The sequence below is a fragment of the Ranitomeya variabilis genome, chromosome 4 (genome assembly GCF_051348905.1).
Source record: "Ranitomeya variabilis isolate aRanVar5 chromosome 4, aRanVar5.hap1, whole genome shotgun sequence".
Classification (NCBI taxonomy): domain Eukaryota; kingdom Metazoa; phylum Chordata; class Amphibia; order Anura; family Dendrobatidae; genus Ranitomeya; species Ranitomeya variabilis.
Window position 1 is genome coordinate 77,048,554 of NC_135235.1, and position 15,038 is coordinate 77,063,591.

The 15,038-nt window shown below is 41.2% G+C and overlaps 1 protein-coding gene across 2 annotated transcripts in view; it reads right to left on the reverse strand.

Annotated features, from left to right (window-relative positions):
- The window catches only part of ARID5B (AT-rich interaction domain 5B), a 350,123-nt gene that overhangs the window by 86,140 nt on the left and 248,945 nt on the right, over positions 1 to 15,038 (reverse strand). Inside the window, exon 1 of one of the 2 annotated variants that reach the window (XM_077258778.1) lies at positions 4,628 to 4,744. The exons of the other annotated variant lie outside the window; for it this stretch is intronic. Coding sequence (XP_077114893.1) covers positions 4,628 to 4,631 — 4 coding nt within the window. The 5' untranslated portion in view covers positions 4,632 to 4,744. Of the gene's footprint in view, positions 1 to 4,627; positions 4,745 to 15,038 lie in introns of those variants that run through there. 2 annotated transcript variants of the gene reach the window in all.

The following is a 15,038-nucleotide window of genomic DNA, read 5'->3' on the forward strand; positions in this document are numbered from 1 at the left end:
ATCCTTACAGCGTGCTCTGTGTACATAGAGCAGAGGTGTCAAACTGCATTCCTCGAGGGCCGCCAACAGCTCATGTTTTCAGGATTTCCTTGTATTGCACAGGTGATAATTTAATTACCTGCACAGAATGATTCCAGCACCTTGTGGAATGCTAAGGAAATCCTGAAAACATGACCTGTTGGCGGCCCTCGAGGAATGCAGTTTGACACCTCTGACGTAGAGTGACTGCAGACTTGCATCCTCATGCCGGACAACCCTTTTAAGTGTAATCCATCTATATAGCACAAAGAGACACGAAGATGCAATACAAGTAGTGCAGACAGGCTTTTGTCTCTTTGTTTCTGCTTTCACGACTGTTAAACTGAAATACAGCCCATAACAGTGAGGTAGGCAACTATTGGATAAGGACAGATGCATTGCATTCTGGGAAGTAGGAGAATGGAAGTTCCAGAACCTATAATGCTGGCAAAATGCTGATGGAGGGGAACTTAGCACTTAAAAGTAATAAATGTCAAGTTACAGGGCAACTTGATGGGGGGAGTTACTTTCCTACTTTTTTTGTGAAAAGGAATGGTACACTTTATGGGTTGTCCATGATGTCTGATCGTTGCTATCGTTCTGCTCCTAGCAATATGTAGGTTGGATACACAAACTGCAGGATGGAGGGATATGTAGGTGTAGTTATGGGACAGTTAATGGCTCCTTTAGGACAACCATAACTAATTTCACTCATAATGTATTTATAGACTCAATCGTTTTAGGCTGCCAAGCTGCAGTACGGTAAGTCTTGTCATTTATTGGAAAAACCCCTCTGTCTAAAGTTCATTTGTACTGTGATCCATACATCTGCTGACAACACCTGTAACCAGCCCAGTACTGCATCATTATCTATGATACTCCTCCTTCCTGATAACTAATTAATTATGAATACAGCACAAAATGAAATTTAGGTCAATGCCAGTAAAATCCATACTAATGCAATACATCATTTAACAAAATCTGAAGAAGGTGCACCGTCAGGCCCAATCCGGCGAATTTTGAAAAAACGGATCCATCGCAAATTGTGAAAAAATGATGCGACGGATCCGTTTTTTTCACAGGATCCGACTAGCTGATCCAGGGAGAATAGCCGATGAGAGAGAGACCCCAGAATGGAAAACGCATGCTTAGTTTAAAAAAACGGAATCCGTCACCATAGGCTTCCATTATAGCAAAAGAGAGATGGCGACAGATCCGTCAATGTCCGTTTTTTCGACGGACACAAAAAACGTTCTTATGTCTGTTTTTTCCGGCCGCCGGAAAATGAATTTTTGACGGATCCGGGGAAAAACGGATGAAACGTGGGGCAATCCATCGCTAATACAAGTCTATGAGAAAAAAACGGATCCGGCTGCAACTTTTGCTGGATCCTTTTTTTCAAAATTCGCCAGATTGTGACTGATGGCAAAAAACTAATGTGTGAAAGCAGCCTAAGCTTTATGTAGAAACTGGAAATCTCTCTTCTCTACATGAGTCATCATTAGAGCTACAATTCTACATCAATGCAAAGTCCCTGGCTGGAGGAAGGAGTGGAACAGCTGGGTCAGGAGTTGAAGGGGAGGTGGAAATTGGCTGCAAGGGACTTTTTAGTGACGTAGAATTGTAGTTCCAACGATGATTCATGTAGAGAAGAGATTTTCTGTTTCTACATAGAGCTTAGAAGGATTCAGCTAGTCAATTTTTCATCACGTGATGTCATAGACCTAAAGAGAAGAATTAACTGTGTAAAAGGGCAAAATGAGCAATTGTAAGTGCACAGTGCTATATAATATGATTATTGCAATATGTTAAGAGGATAAAAACTTTGCTGGGAGGAGGAGGAGTGCTTCCTTAAGTGCCTCCTAAAATGTGACTTATGCGCTCCAGTTATTGGTATAGATTCTGCAGACCATTACTTCTATGGTTTCCCATCTCATACAGTATTTACACATCATTAAACTTCCATTGCTTTTACAGGACCATTCCATTATGCAATTCACCATACATTTATATTTATCCCTTTATACAGACACTCCAATATATGTAATAATACCTGCAAGAAGTCATACATAACCATCATTACTTAGCAAACTAACATATTCACTGAAACATTATCCATTAACAGCACAATGATAACAAAGCGGCAACTACAAGAGTATAAATTAGCCAAGTGGCAACATAGAACTACAAAAGGGCAATTGGTCCATTAGTGACATATCCACATTTAGAAGCATGGCCATCACCTGCATCTGTACAACAGCAGCCTAATGGGCCCAGACTCTTCTGGTGACCATGATGATCACCAACTACCTGACAGTAACACAACAGCTGCCAGGTCATCACAGGGCACAGACGACTGACAACTCATTGTGACATTATTCTTTACAATGCAAATACTTTAAATTCAATGCAAATTGCTTCCATTGTGAATTAAACCCCAGGAGCCAAGCTAAGGGTACCGTCACACAGTGCCATTTTCATCGCTACGACGGCACGATTCGTGACGTTCTAGCGATATCGTTACGATATCGTTGTGTCTGACACGCTACTGCGATCCGGAACCCCGCTGAGAACCGTACGTCGTAGCAGATCGTTTGAAACTTTCTTTCGTCGTCTAGTGTCCCGCTGTGGCGGCATGATTGCATCGTGTGACACAGGTTGTATACGATGTGCGCACAGTAACCAACGGCTTCTACATCGCAAATACGTCATGAAATTATCGCTCCAGCGCCGTGTATTGCAACGCGTGACCGCAGTCTACGACGCTGGAGCGATAATCATACGACGCTGCAACGTCACGAATCGTGCCGTCGTAGCGATGAAAATGGCACTGTGTGACGGTACCCTAAGCATGACATTCATTAGCATGGGTGGTGTGTACTTATTTACCAATAAACACTATGTGTCCATCCAACCAATTAGCTATCCATCCATCTACCCATCCATTCACTCACTCATCCATCTACACATCCATCTACCCAAGCATCCATCCTCTCACCAACCCACCCATCCATCCAACCATTCATCCATCCATCTATTCATCCATCCACTCATCCATCTACACATCCATCTACCTAACCATCCATCCTCTCACCAACCAACCCATCCATCCAACCATTCATCCATCCATCCATCCATCCATCCATCCATCCACCCATCTACCCATACATCTACCCAACCATTCAGCTATCCATCCATCTACCCAACCATCCACCAATCCATCCATCCATCCACCCATCCATCCATCATCCATCATCCACCCATCTACCCAACCATCCACCAATGTATCCAACTATCCATCCATCCACCCAACTATCCATCCATCCACTTATCCATCCACCCCCCATACACCTACCCAACCATTCATCCACCCAAAGCCCATCCACCCACCCATCTATCCACCCACCCATCCACCCAAAACCCATCCATCCACCCATCCATCCACCCATCCATCCAACCATCCATCCACCCACCCATCTATCCACCCACCCATCCACCCAAAACCCATCCATCCACCCATCCATCCAACCATCCATCCACCCATCCATTCATCCACCCACCCATCCATCCATCCATCCACCCATCCCTTTACTTATTTGCACTGCAGAATGACTTAATACTGAGGGATTACATTGTGTAGCTAATTAATTAACGAATGCTGACAGCAATTTCTGCACAAATATTATCTTCCCGATCTTCTGAGAAATAATTCTGTTTCGTTAATTGTTACTTTTCTTGAATGTAGGAAGACTCTGTGTCCCGTGACGATCCAGGCAAACGATATGCACAGAGAATATTGCAGAGCGCTGAACTTATTGACATGCCCATCAATAATTGACATAATAATTGATGAGAGACACAAGTCATCCTACGGTGATTGCACAACCTGCAGTTGATCCATCATTTTTATAAGCAGCAGTAAATGCTGACGTATCACAAATTATTCCTTCCCTTTTTCGATGCTAACAGTACCAAGTGCACCTCCCTCCTGCATGTCCCAATTTCTCTCCTATGATTCCTCCATATGAGCTCACACTATCAAATCACATTACATGGTATACATTAATACAAGTAATCATGGAACAGCAAAAAAAACCTCATCAATCACTGGCAGCTGAATTACATGACATCCTGATGTAAAGGATTTTGCTCTATTCTCTTGATACATATTATTCAACTACTACCCCCAACAAAAAAATCAGAGGAGCTGTCACCACTGAATCCACAGCAGATCTATCGTCTTTCCTAATTGTTTTTCACTTTAAATTTGTCACACAGAGAACTGGCGACGCTCTTTGACAAGTTACATTTACATTTTAATCAGTCTGCAAATACTGTAATTTGGCAGTCGCAGAAAATCTGGCTTTTGCAAAGACTTTTTTCTTTCTTCTTCCCCATCCTGGGAAAGAACTAAACATGTCAAGCAGATTTTCCCGAGGAGATTGCCATTGTCCAAGCATCTTGCCTCCAAACACACAGCGACATGGTAAAGAACACAAGCGGACGACTTAAAGTTTGCCCTCTGTATGCAGCCCTGAAACTAACAAGACATAAAACATGCACATTCAGCTAAAATAAATAAAGGAAAAAGAGATAAAGGTGGCATTACCCATTCCAGTCGACTAGCATCTGTCTCACTTATATCAGATCTCAAGAATGCTACACTGCTTTTCACTGCCCATTAAATCCCTGGAAGACTCGACTTGGTGGGATGTGAGCTTAACACAAAATGAACACTTTGAGTATCTGCTGTGCGCTTACAACGCCCCCTCCCCCTCGGCTACAGTACATGACTCCTATAAACACAGATTACATTAGTGGCTAGGAGTGCAGGGACTGTAGCTGCTGCCAGTTGGGGCTGCACTACACCACCTTTTCAATGTAGGTTATGACATTTTGCCTTAATTGTTCTTTCTCTCTTTTTTTTTTGGTGCCCTCTTGGCGGCTTCTGCACTTGATATAGTTTTCATCCCAGCTGACATCACAAAAGCTAAAAACAAACCCATGATGGGAACAGGACTAAAGCGTTAACTGTTTGCAGCCGCCTCTTGTGCGAGACTTGTACTTGGCACAAACAGGGCACTTGGAAAACAAGAAAAGAAGACTTGATCGCTAGGATGCAAGAAATTCACAACATCATGAGCCTCGAAATAATACTCCTGTCCCCCGGAGGGCAATAAATTAGGCATTGCATTGTGTATTCATTCATGGCAGAGGACAGTGAAGTGACATCTTGAGAAAGTAACCGTAGAACTATAGAACTAAGGCTTCTTTCACACAAGCGTCGTGCACTGCACGTCGCTATGCGTCGTTCTGTAGAAAAAACGCATCCTGCAAAATTGCTTGCAGGATGCGTTTTTTCTCCATAGACTTGAATTAGCGACGCAGTGCGACGCATTGCCACATGTCGCAACCGTCATGCAACGGTTGCGTCGGACCGTCGGCACAAAAAAAGTTACATGTAACGTTTATTTGTGCGTCGATAGCGTCTTTTCCAACCGCGCATGCGCGGCCGGAACTCCGCCCCCGCCTCCCCGCACCTCACAATGGGGCAGCGGATGCAATGTAAAACAGCATCCGCTGCCCCCGTTGTGCGGCGCTTCCACACTATGCGTCGCTGCAATGTCGCATAGCGACGTGCAGTGCACGACGCTAGTGTGAAAGTAGCCTAATACATTCTACAAATGTATCGGAGGATCACTGTTCTTATCTGCGTGCAATTTGTCATTAATATTGTGTTAGGGTCTATTCTTGCTTTGCAATATACGTTATGGTATACATCAGGACGATTTTTCATCATATATCTTCAACTTATACCACTATATATATATATACAGTTATATGAAAAAGTTTGGGCACCCCTATTACTCTTAAGCTTAATGTTTTCTAAAAATTGTTTTTTTTGCAACAGCTATTTCAGTTTCATATATCTAATAACTGTTGGACACAGTAATGTTTCTGCCTTGAAATGAGGTTTATTGTACTAACAGAAAATGTGCAATCTGCATTCAAACAAAATTTGACAGGTGCATTAGTATGGGCACCTCACCAGAAAAGTGACATTAATATTTAGTAGATCCTCCTTTTGCAAAAATAACAGCCTCTAGTCGCTTCCTGTAGCTTTTAATTAGATCCTGGATGAAGGTATTTTTGACCATTCCTCTTTACAAAACAATTCCAGTTCAGTTAAGTTTGATGGTCGCCGAGCATGGACAGCCCTCTTCAAATGATCCCACAGATGTTCAATGATATTAAGGTCTGGGAACTGGGATGGCCATTCCAGAACAGTGTAATTGTTCCTCTGCATGAATGCCTGAGTAGATTTGTAGCGGTGTTTTGGATCATTGTCTTGCTGAAAGATCCATCCCCTGCGTAACTTCAACTTTGTCACTGATTCATGAACATTATTGTCAAGAATCTGCTGATACTGAGAGGAATCCATGCGTCCCTCAACTTTAACAAGATTCCCGGTGCCGGCATTGGCCACACAGCCCCAAAGCATGATGGAACCTTCACCAAATGTTACTGTGGGTAGCAAGTGTTTTTCTTGGAATGCTGTGTTTTTTTGCCCCCATGCATAACGCCTTTTTGTATGACCAAACAACTCAATCTTGGTTTCATCAGTGCACAGAACCTTATTCCAAAAAGAAATTGGCTTCTCCAAATGTGCTTTTGCATACCTCAGCCGACTCTGTTTGTGGCGTTGCTTGCAGAAAAGGCTTCTTTCGCATCACTCTCCCATACAGCTTCTCCTTGTGCAAAGTGCGTTGTATAGTTGACCAATGCACAGTGACACCATCTGCAGCAAGTTGATGCTGCAGCTCTCTGGAGGTGGTCTGAGGATTGTCCTTGACTGATCTCACCATTCTTCTTCTCTGCCTTTCTGATGTTTTTCTTGGCCTGCCACTTCTGGCCTTAATAAGAACTGTACCTGTGTTCTTCCATTTCCTTACTATGTTCCTCACAGTGGAAATTGACAGGTTAAATCTCTGAGACAGCTTTTTGTATCCTTCCCCTGAAAAACTATGTTGAATAATCTTTGTTTTCAGATCATTTGACAGTTGTTTTGAGGAGCCCATGATGCCACTCTTCAGAGGAGATTCAAACAGGAGAACAACTTGCAAGTGGCCACTTTAAATAGCTTTTCTCATGATTGCATACACCTAGCTATGAAGTTCAAAGCTCAATGAGGTTACAAAACCAAAAAAAGTGCTTTAGTAAGTCAGTAAAAAGTAGGTAGGAGTATTTAAAACAAGAAAATGATAAGGGTGCCCATACTTGTGCCCATACTTATGCACCTGTCAAATTTTGTTTGAATGCAGATTGCGCATTTTCTGTTAGTACAATAAACCTAATTTCAAGGCAGAAACATTGCTGTGTCCAACAGTTATTAGATATATGAAACTGAAATAGCTGTTGCAAAAAAAACTATTTTTAGAAAACATTAAGCTTAAGATTAACAGGGGTGCCCAAACTTTTTCATATAACTGTATATATAAGGTGGTGTACGTCACCCATAGGCTTTCACAATGAAAAATAATTAGGCTTTTACAGAAATAGATCAGCTGACTGTGCTATACTATATAGCTGAAAATGTCCTGCAGACTTATAACAGCCTCAATACACGAACGGGGGCCTATTTATACATTTGACGGACGAAGCAGAAGCTTTCCCAGGACTTGCGGCAAACAGACTGGAAATGCAGACTTAAGATCCCCCATGCACATTTAGATGGCTGCTGGCCGAACTGTGGTTCGCCCCATCATTTACTTGGCAGCTATCTCACCCGGTTATGTCATACACAGGAGCACTTGGTAAGCCTATGAGAGAGTCATGGCCAGATATGTCGGGCAGCCTATTATTTCTGGCAGCCTGATATCGAACATGTTGGATACTTATCTTCCCTGTAAATCACCTGTCCTGGGCCCCCATACACATCAACCCGTCAATATTGGAAGCTTAGGCCGACATTAGTGTAGAACTCTTAGTCTTACGTCAATATTTCACCATGATAAAAACTATGGATGTTGGTGGCTCACTCTAAGTAAATAGTAAAGGTGTCCAGATTAAAAAAAAAAACATGCCTGCCCTCTCCCTCAAACAGTACCACACCTATCTAGTGATTTTGTTTGTTATTGGTGCTCAACCTTGTTCACATTGATGAAATTGAGTTGTAATACCAGATACAACCCATGTCCAGATGTGGCACTGTTTCTGTGGACAACTTCCTTAACTACATCATGACTGCCCACAGACTATAAACGTCCAGCCGGTCCACACTTTACTCTGCAGTGATTATCTAATACGTCACTGCATAGTATAACATCTGCATAATAATGTGCGGCTGAGGAAGTGGAAAGATGGCTGTCAGACACAGCCGGACTCCACATAGAAACAGCAGAGACTGTTTATTTCCATTTCTGTCTTCTCTAGCGCTGTATGTATAGCGCTGGACAACATTGTGTATACAGAATAGGAAACACTGATAGTGCTTCCATCTCCAGCAGGAAAAAAAAGCTGACACTATTTTACTTATATAGCACCAACATATTCCACAGTGCTTTACAGACATTGTCATCACTGTCTCCACAATCAAAATTCCCTATTTGAGTGTGGGAGGAAACCAGAGTGCTGAGAGAAAACCCACGCAAACACGGGGAGAACATATAAACTCCTTGCAGATGTTGCCCTTGGTGGGAATTGAACCCAGGACCCCAGCGCTGCAAAGCAACAGTGCTAACCACTGAGCCACCAAGCTACCCAATCAAAATTGCTGCTACTAGAGACCCACCCCTGTAAACAAAGTGTGTCCTATAAATTAAAAAAAAATTGTTACGGAAAGGGTCATAAATTTTAAAATGCGTTTTAGCAGTCCTTTGTGGTCATGAAACAAAAATGAAAAATATGAAAAAAAGACAGATATTTCCTTTATTTATGCACCAATATTGATATATCAATAAAAAGGAGACTATAAAAATAACAAAAAATTAGTTTCCAATTATCATGGGAAAAAAAATGCAAAATTATTTGAATGTCCGAATAAATTTGACATCTGTTTTTACGGTATCAGAATAACCCCATTACAAGATAGATTCCTCAATACCAGATTTGCAGACATCTAAAAAATTCTACATACTATGGAATATTATGTCAGAAGTCTGGTGGATACACAGCTGATAGTCCTACTGAATAGAATTTGTATTATGGCAAGAAAAAAGCACTTAAGTAAAGAAAAACTAGTGGCCATCATTACTTTAAGAAATGAAGGTCAGTCAGTCCGAAAAATTGGGAAAACTTTGAAAGTGTCCCCAAGTGCAGTGGCAAAAACCATCAAGCCCTACAAAGAAACTGGCTCACTTGAGGACCGCCCCAGGAAAGGAAAACCAAGAGTCACCTCTGCTTCTGAGGATAAGTTTATCTGAGTCACCAGCCTCAGAAATCGCAGGTTAACAGCAGCTCAGATTAGAGACCAGGTCAATGCCACACAGAGTTCTAGCAGCAGACACATCTCTACAACAACTGTTAAGAGCAGACTTTGTGCAGCAGGCCTTCATGGTAAAATAGCTGCTAGGAAACCACTGCTAAGGACAGGCAACAAGCAGAAGAGACTTGCTTGGGCTAAAGAACACAAGGAATGGACATTAGACCAGTGGAAATCTGTGCTTTGGTCTGATGAGTCCAAATTTGAGATCTTTCGTTCCAACCGTGTCTTTGTGCGACGCAGAAAAGGTGAATGGATGGACTCTACATGCCTGGTTCCCACCGTGAAGCATGGAGGAGGAGGTGTGATGGTGTGGGGGTGCTTTGCTGGTGACACTGTTGGGGATTTATTCAAAATTGAAGGCATACTGAACCAGCATGGCTACCACAGCATCTTGCAGCGGCATGCTAATCCATCCGGTTTGCGTTTAGTTGGACCATCATTTATTTTTCAACAGGACAATAACCCCAAACACACCTCCAGGCTGTGTAAGGGCTATTTGACAAAGAAGGAGAGTGATGGGGTGCTAAGCCAGATGACCTGGCCTCACAGTCACCAGACCTGAACCCAATCGAGATGGTTTGGGGTGAGATGGACTGCAGAGTGAAGGCAAAAGAGCCAACAAGTGCTAAGCATCTCTGGGAACTCCTTCAAGATTGTTGGAAGACCATTCCCGGTGACTACCTCTTGAAGCTCTTCAAGAGAATGCCAAGAGCGTACAAAGCAGTCATCAAAGAAAAAGGTGGCTACTTTGAAGAACCTAGAATGTAAGACTTAATTTTAGTTGTTTCACATTTTTTTGTTAAGTATATAATTCCACATGTGTTAATTCATAGTTTTGATGCCTTCAGTGTGAATGTACAATTTTCACAGTCATGAAAATACAGAAAAATCTTTAAATGAGAAGATGTGTCCAAACTTTTGGTCTGTACTGTATACTGTGTATATATATATATATATATATATATATATATATATATATATATATATATATATATATATATATACACACACACACACACACACACATACATATACCACTGTTACAGTTTGTAAATAAATTACTTGATACTGTTGTATGCATTAGGCATGAGTGAGACTATTATATATTGTCTTATATTAGTATAATATATATAGATTATAATAGTCTCATTTATGTCTGATGTATATTACAGTATCATGTAATTCATACATTTGCTGGAGAATAGCAGTTTATGGCATGGGCTTGTTGTATTAGTGTGTGGTTTAGCAGTTTGTGGCTTTTGCAGTCCTGTACGTTCAGTTAGCTGTGGTTTCTGTAATAATCTATATCTGTAAGTCTGCAGAAGGTCATGTAAACACACAAAAGAACCAAGTATTCTGTATATAAAGTGTTAAATGTCACCACTGTGTAAATATACAGTATAGGAAACTATGACAGGAGGAAAGTGTTTCCTTCAATCAATAAGAAGAGAAGATAAAGGCTCCTTTTCATATTAACTCAGTTTACAGTTACTATATTTCATTCAGGTATCACATGTCATCAATAACGAGTGACCGTCCTCACTGAGACCTTTGTAGAAGTTAGATATTTGGTGTTATATACGACACTACAGTAAACTGTAACGCAATAATGAACATAACGCACATACAATTATATATAGAGAGAGGAAACGTCGCAGCCCAGGATGGATAGACATGTTAATTAAAGCAAATGATGGAAAAAAGGAAATTACGGTACATTTTCATAACATCTCAATGTCTTCAAATATTGAATATGAGCGCCATATGCAGAAATCCCCGCACTTACAGCCTTGGTTGCTATGAATAAGGTTATTAATAGTTGTCTGAGTAATGTTCTGCCGTGCTGAATGCACTTGCGCACACAAATACGGTAATCAAGATCTGCTGCTGGCAGCTCCTTTTGCAATTCCAGTTGTGCATGTGCCAAGCGATGACATGGAGCGTAAGAACGCCAATATTATATTTCCACAACTTTTTGGTGTTGCAATTTCAATGTTGAGGATGATATCAGAATATAGTGGTTGGAATGAGAAGAAGAACATGTAGTGAGCAATTCTAGCACACTAATATTGATATGGTGCATATGATTCAATGTGAGATTACAGACCTGTAAAGGCGAATGAATGCTAAGCATAATGCGGCTTTTATGCACAAAGTGGATGAGCAGGAATGTGGTCCACTGACTCCTGATCGGTGCATCGCTGCATGATAATGCAATTGCAGAAAGCACTTGATTAGTCTGAAAAGCAGATTTCACAAGGCTGTTTTCAAATGGGAAATCAAACATGAACGTAGTTTATGGTGAACAAAAGATCCACTGTATGTAAAAGCCTCCGAAAGAAATGAGCAAAATAAATGTGGATAAAATATTCAGAAAAATAAAGCAAAAAATAGCAACATTAATCTTCTACTATCAATAAGAACAACTGAAAAGAGCACCTATAGTTAAAAATGTTCATGACATAAAGTACAGAAAGCAATCAATGTGCAGGACACAAAAGCAAAAAAAATATTACTTTATTGAGGATGATGAATATATATAAGATGCTTATGTTAAAAAAGAGGAGAGAATAATCCTAAAGAAATACAGAGTCATAGGCAACTGGTGGGCGAAGTGGAAACATGTTGCTAAATAAGCAGAATAAATAAATACATTGGATAAATACATAAGTAAAAAAGTGAATAAACACTGTACATAAATAAATATGTAAGTGGAAAAGTGCAAGATAATGTTGCAGGCAGTACATGAATAAATTATGTTCTGGCTAAAAATAAAGTGCAAGGCCAGCTAAAACAAATACGTATGAAAATGAACATATCTGCCTGAAAGGAGAATATAGGGGCCAAAGAGAGTCTAGAGAATGGAGATTAAAAAGTCCTAAATAGGGAGTAAAATACCAAAATGGTATTAGAAGGGTTCACCCACTAACGCCTACCCCAACATGGGTTTCGCCAATGGCTTCATCTGGGGTCAGTTTCTTCTGCTTGTTTGGTAGGCAATCCCTGCATGTGATGTGGCTGTCGAACAGACGCGGGGACTAGAACGTATTTTTTGAGCACGCCAAAGTCACTTGGTTAGCACTTGAGCATGCTCAGATAACGCCTTATCCGAGCACGTTCGCTCATCACTATTCTCCAGTCATAGCTAAATTAAGAATTGTTGTATATACGTATGCCTTTACCTTAATTTGCTTCTTACAATCTCGGACACTATTTCAATATTCAGTGCGTGCTCCTTTAAAGAGATTGTGTAACCGGATCAGAGACAGGGAAGGGGGCTGGCTTGGCTAATGAGCTGCATTGTTCCTTCATCAGGCTCTAATACATAGAGGGAGGAGGATGTCAGGATGTCATAGAGAGCTACACTGGGGCGTACTGATAGTGTTCAGATGAGGAAAACGTGACCGATAATAGAATTTTACAGTAAGAACATATAAAATATGTTAGATCCACACTGATAGATCTCTTATGGAACCTTCCTTCCTCCATCAGCCTATGAATAATAATAATAATAATAATAATAATAATAATGAGGCTGCACCGATATAATGGAGCAGAACACGTGGCACATAATTACAACTGTTTCACTTTCACTCACAGTTTCCACCCTGTAATTTCTAGAACTCGTGAATTCTGTAAAACAATTACCGCACTAGATGGAAAGATTACTTTAGTTTATCGCTGTCTTGTGCAATAGTCTCTCCATGCTCACTGCTGATGGTGAAAACTAGCCTACGGGAAAGCAGATTTTTTACACATTAACTTAGCCAGAAGCAACATTTTGCAACTGCAGCAAGACACTTAGGAAAATGTAGCTGTCCTTTCATTTCCAATTATGTAGGGTATAGTCGGATCCATTCATAACGTTGCAAAGCATTTCACAATTAGATATCCCAGCACAGACAACGGCTCGGCCACCACCGGAGCGGCACAAGCAGTTTCAAATAGTTTATAAATTAAAATCTTGATTTTCCTTCTACTTGAAACGATCACAATATTTTCTTAGCCTAAAATAGAGGCGACCTCTCCTTAGATTAGGCCATCAGTGTGTGATCAATGGAGGTTGGAGCCCAATGAACCATGCCCATCAACAGAATGGAATAGTCTGGCTCAAGTGAAAGGGACTGAGTTGCAGTACCAATCACAACCACACGGGGTGCAAGTGTTAACAACGTTTATAAAGTTTCCACATTTGGATATGTTACAGTCATTGCAAAAATCTGAACTTCCCCTCAAAGTGCATTCAAATGGACACATAGCAGGCATGTTTTCCCGGCTGTGTTATGGCTTTGACATGGACCATAAAAAACAGCCACTCTACGGTCACATGAATGAACCCAACTACTGATCAGACATCTTGTAGGGTAGGGGTAAAATAAAAACATATAAGATGTTCCACTTGCAAAAGAGATGCAGATCAGCTGATATGTCACGGATAGTCTATCAATGTATTGCTACTTTGAACCCTATTCGTTGACTTTAATGGGAATTATTCTACATTATTATGTCAATTGTGTCATTGATTAACATTGATGGGGTAGTCCGGCCTTAGGGTACAAGTTTACAGTCTTTTGAATCTTCGCACTGCGAGCATTTTTCGGTGTCAGCTCCAGGGGGCGCCTGATTGCAGGTATGTGATTTTTATACATACGGACACATGCCAACTAGATGGTTGCAACCTTGCTCAATGCAAATGTATTGAGCAAAACCAGACAAGTCTAGTCAGCATGTAATATGCAAATCACATACTTGCAACTCCGGAGAATCCTCACAGTGCACAGTGTGCGTGATGTGAGGACTCACAAGTCTGCAGTCACATAGAGTGACAGAGGGACTGCAGACTTGTAGCCTCAGGCCGGACACCCCCTTTTAGAAGCTTTATAATATCCTAATATGGGTATATGAAATAACAAATAATGAAATATACGCTTCCCCTCTAACAGATGATTCATACAGATTTCTATACTGTACGACATCACAAATCCCACAAAGATACTTTGACGATAAAACGATTGGCACTCTGGTTGTTTAATTGGTTAGATCTGATTTGCATGCCACATTAGCCAATTATTTCATAGTGAACATGTCTGTGGGAACGGCATTCACCTCCTGAGCGAGAAGCAGAAACACGAGGCCGTCAGCACTACACTAAGTGCAACATGTTGTGCAAGAGATATTTTACCGATCGCCATGAAAGATTTATCTGCCTGTGCAATCTGAGTCGGGCTCCTTTCATGAGGCCATTTCACCTGCTGCTCTGCGTGTGTTTATGGCTTTATATCGGAGTTTAGTGCCATCTCTGAATACGAGGCCCCGAGTGCCGGCCAAATAGTAAGAGCCGCTGACTGCTAGATCCGACAATCCCAGATCAAAGTGTGGCGCTGTGCGAGCTAATGGGCTGCTCAGATGTTAGGACGGGGATTAACAAGTTACAATTAACATTCGTTTCCATCTGCAGATATTAAATAGGTGCATGAAAATGTCTCATCAGAACGTAAAGCTGGAAGAAAAGCCCAACAGGTCTAATCGTCATACA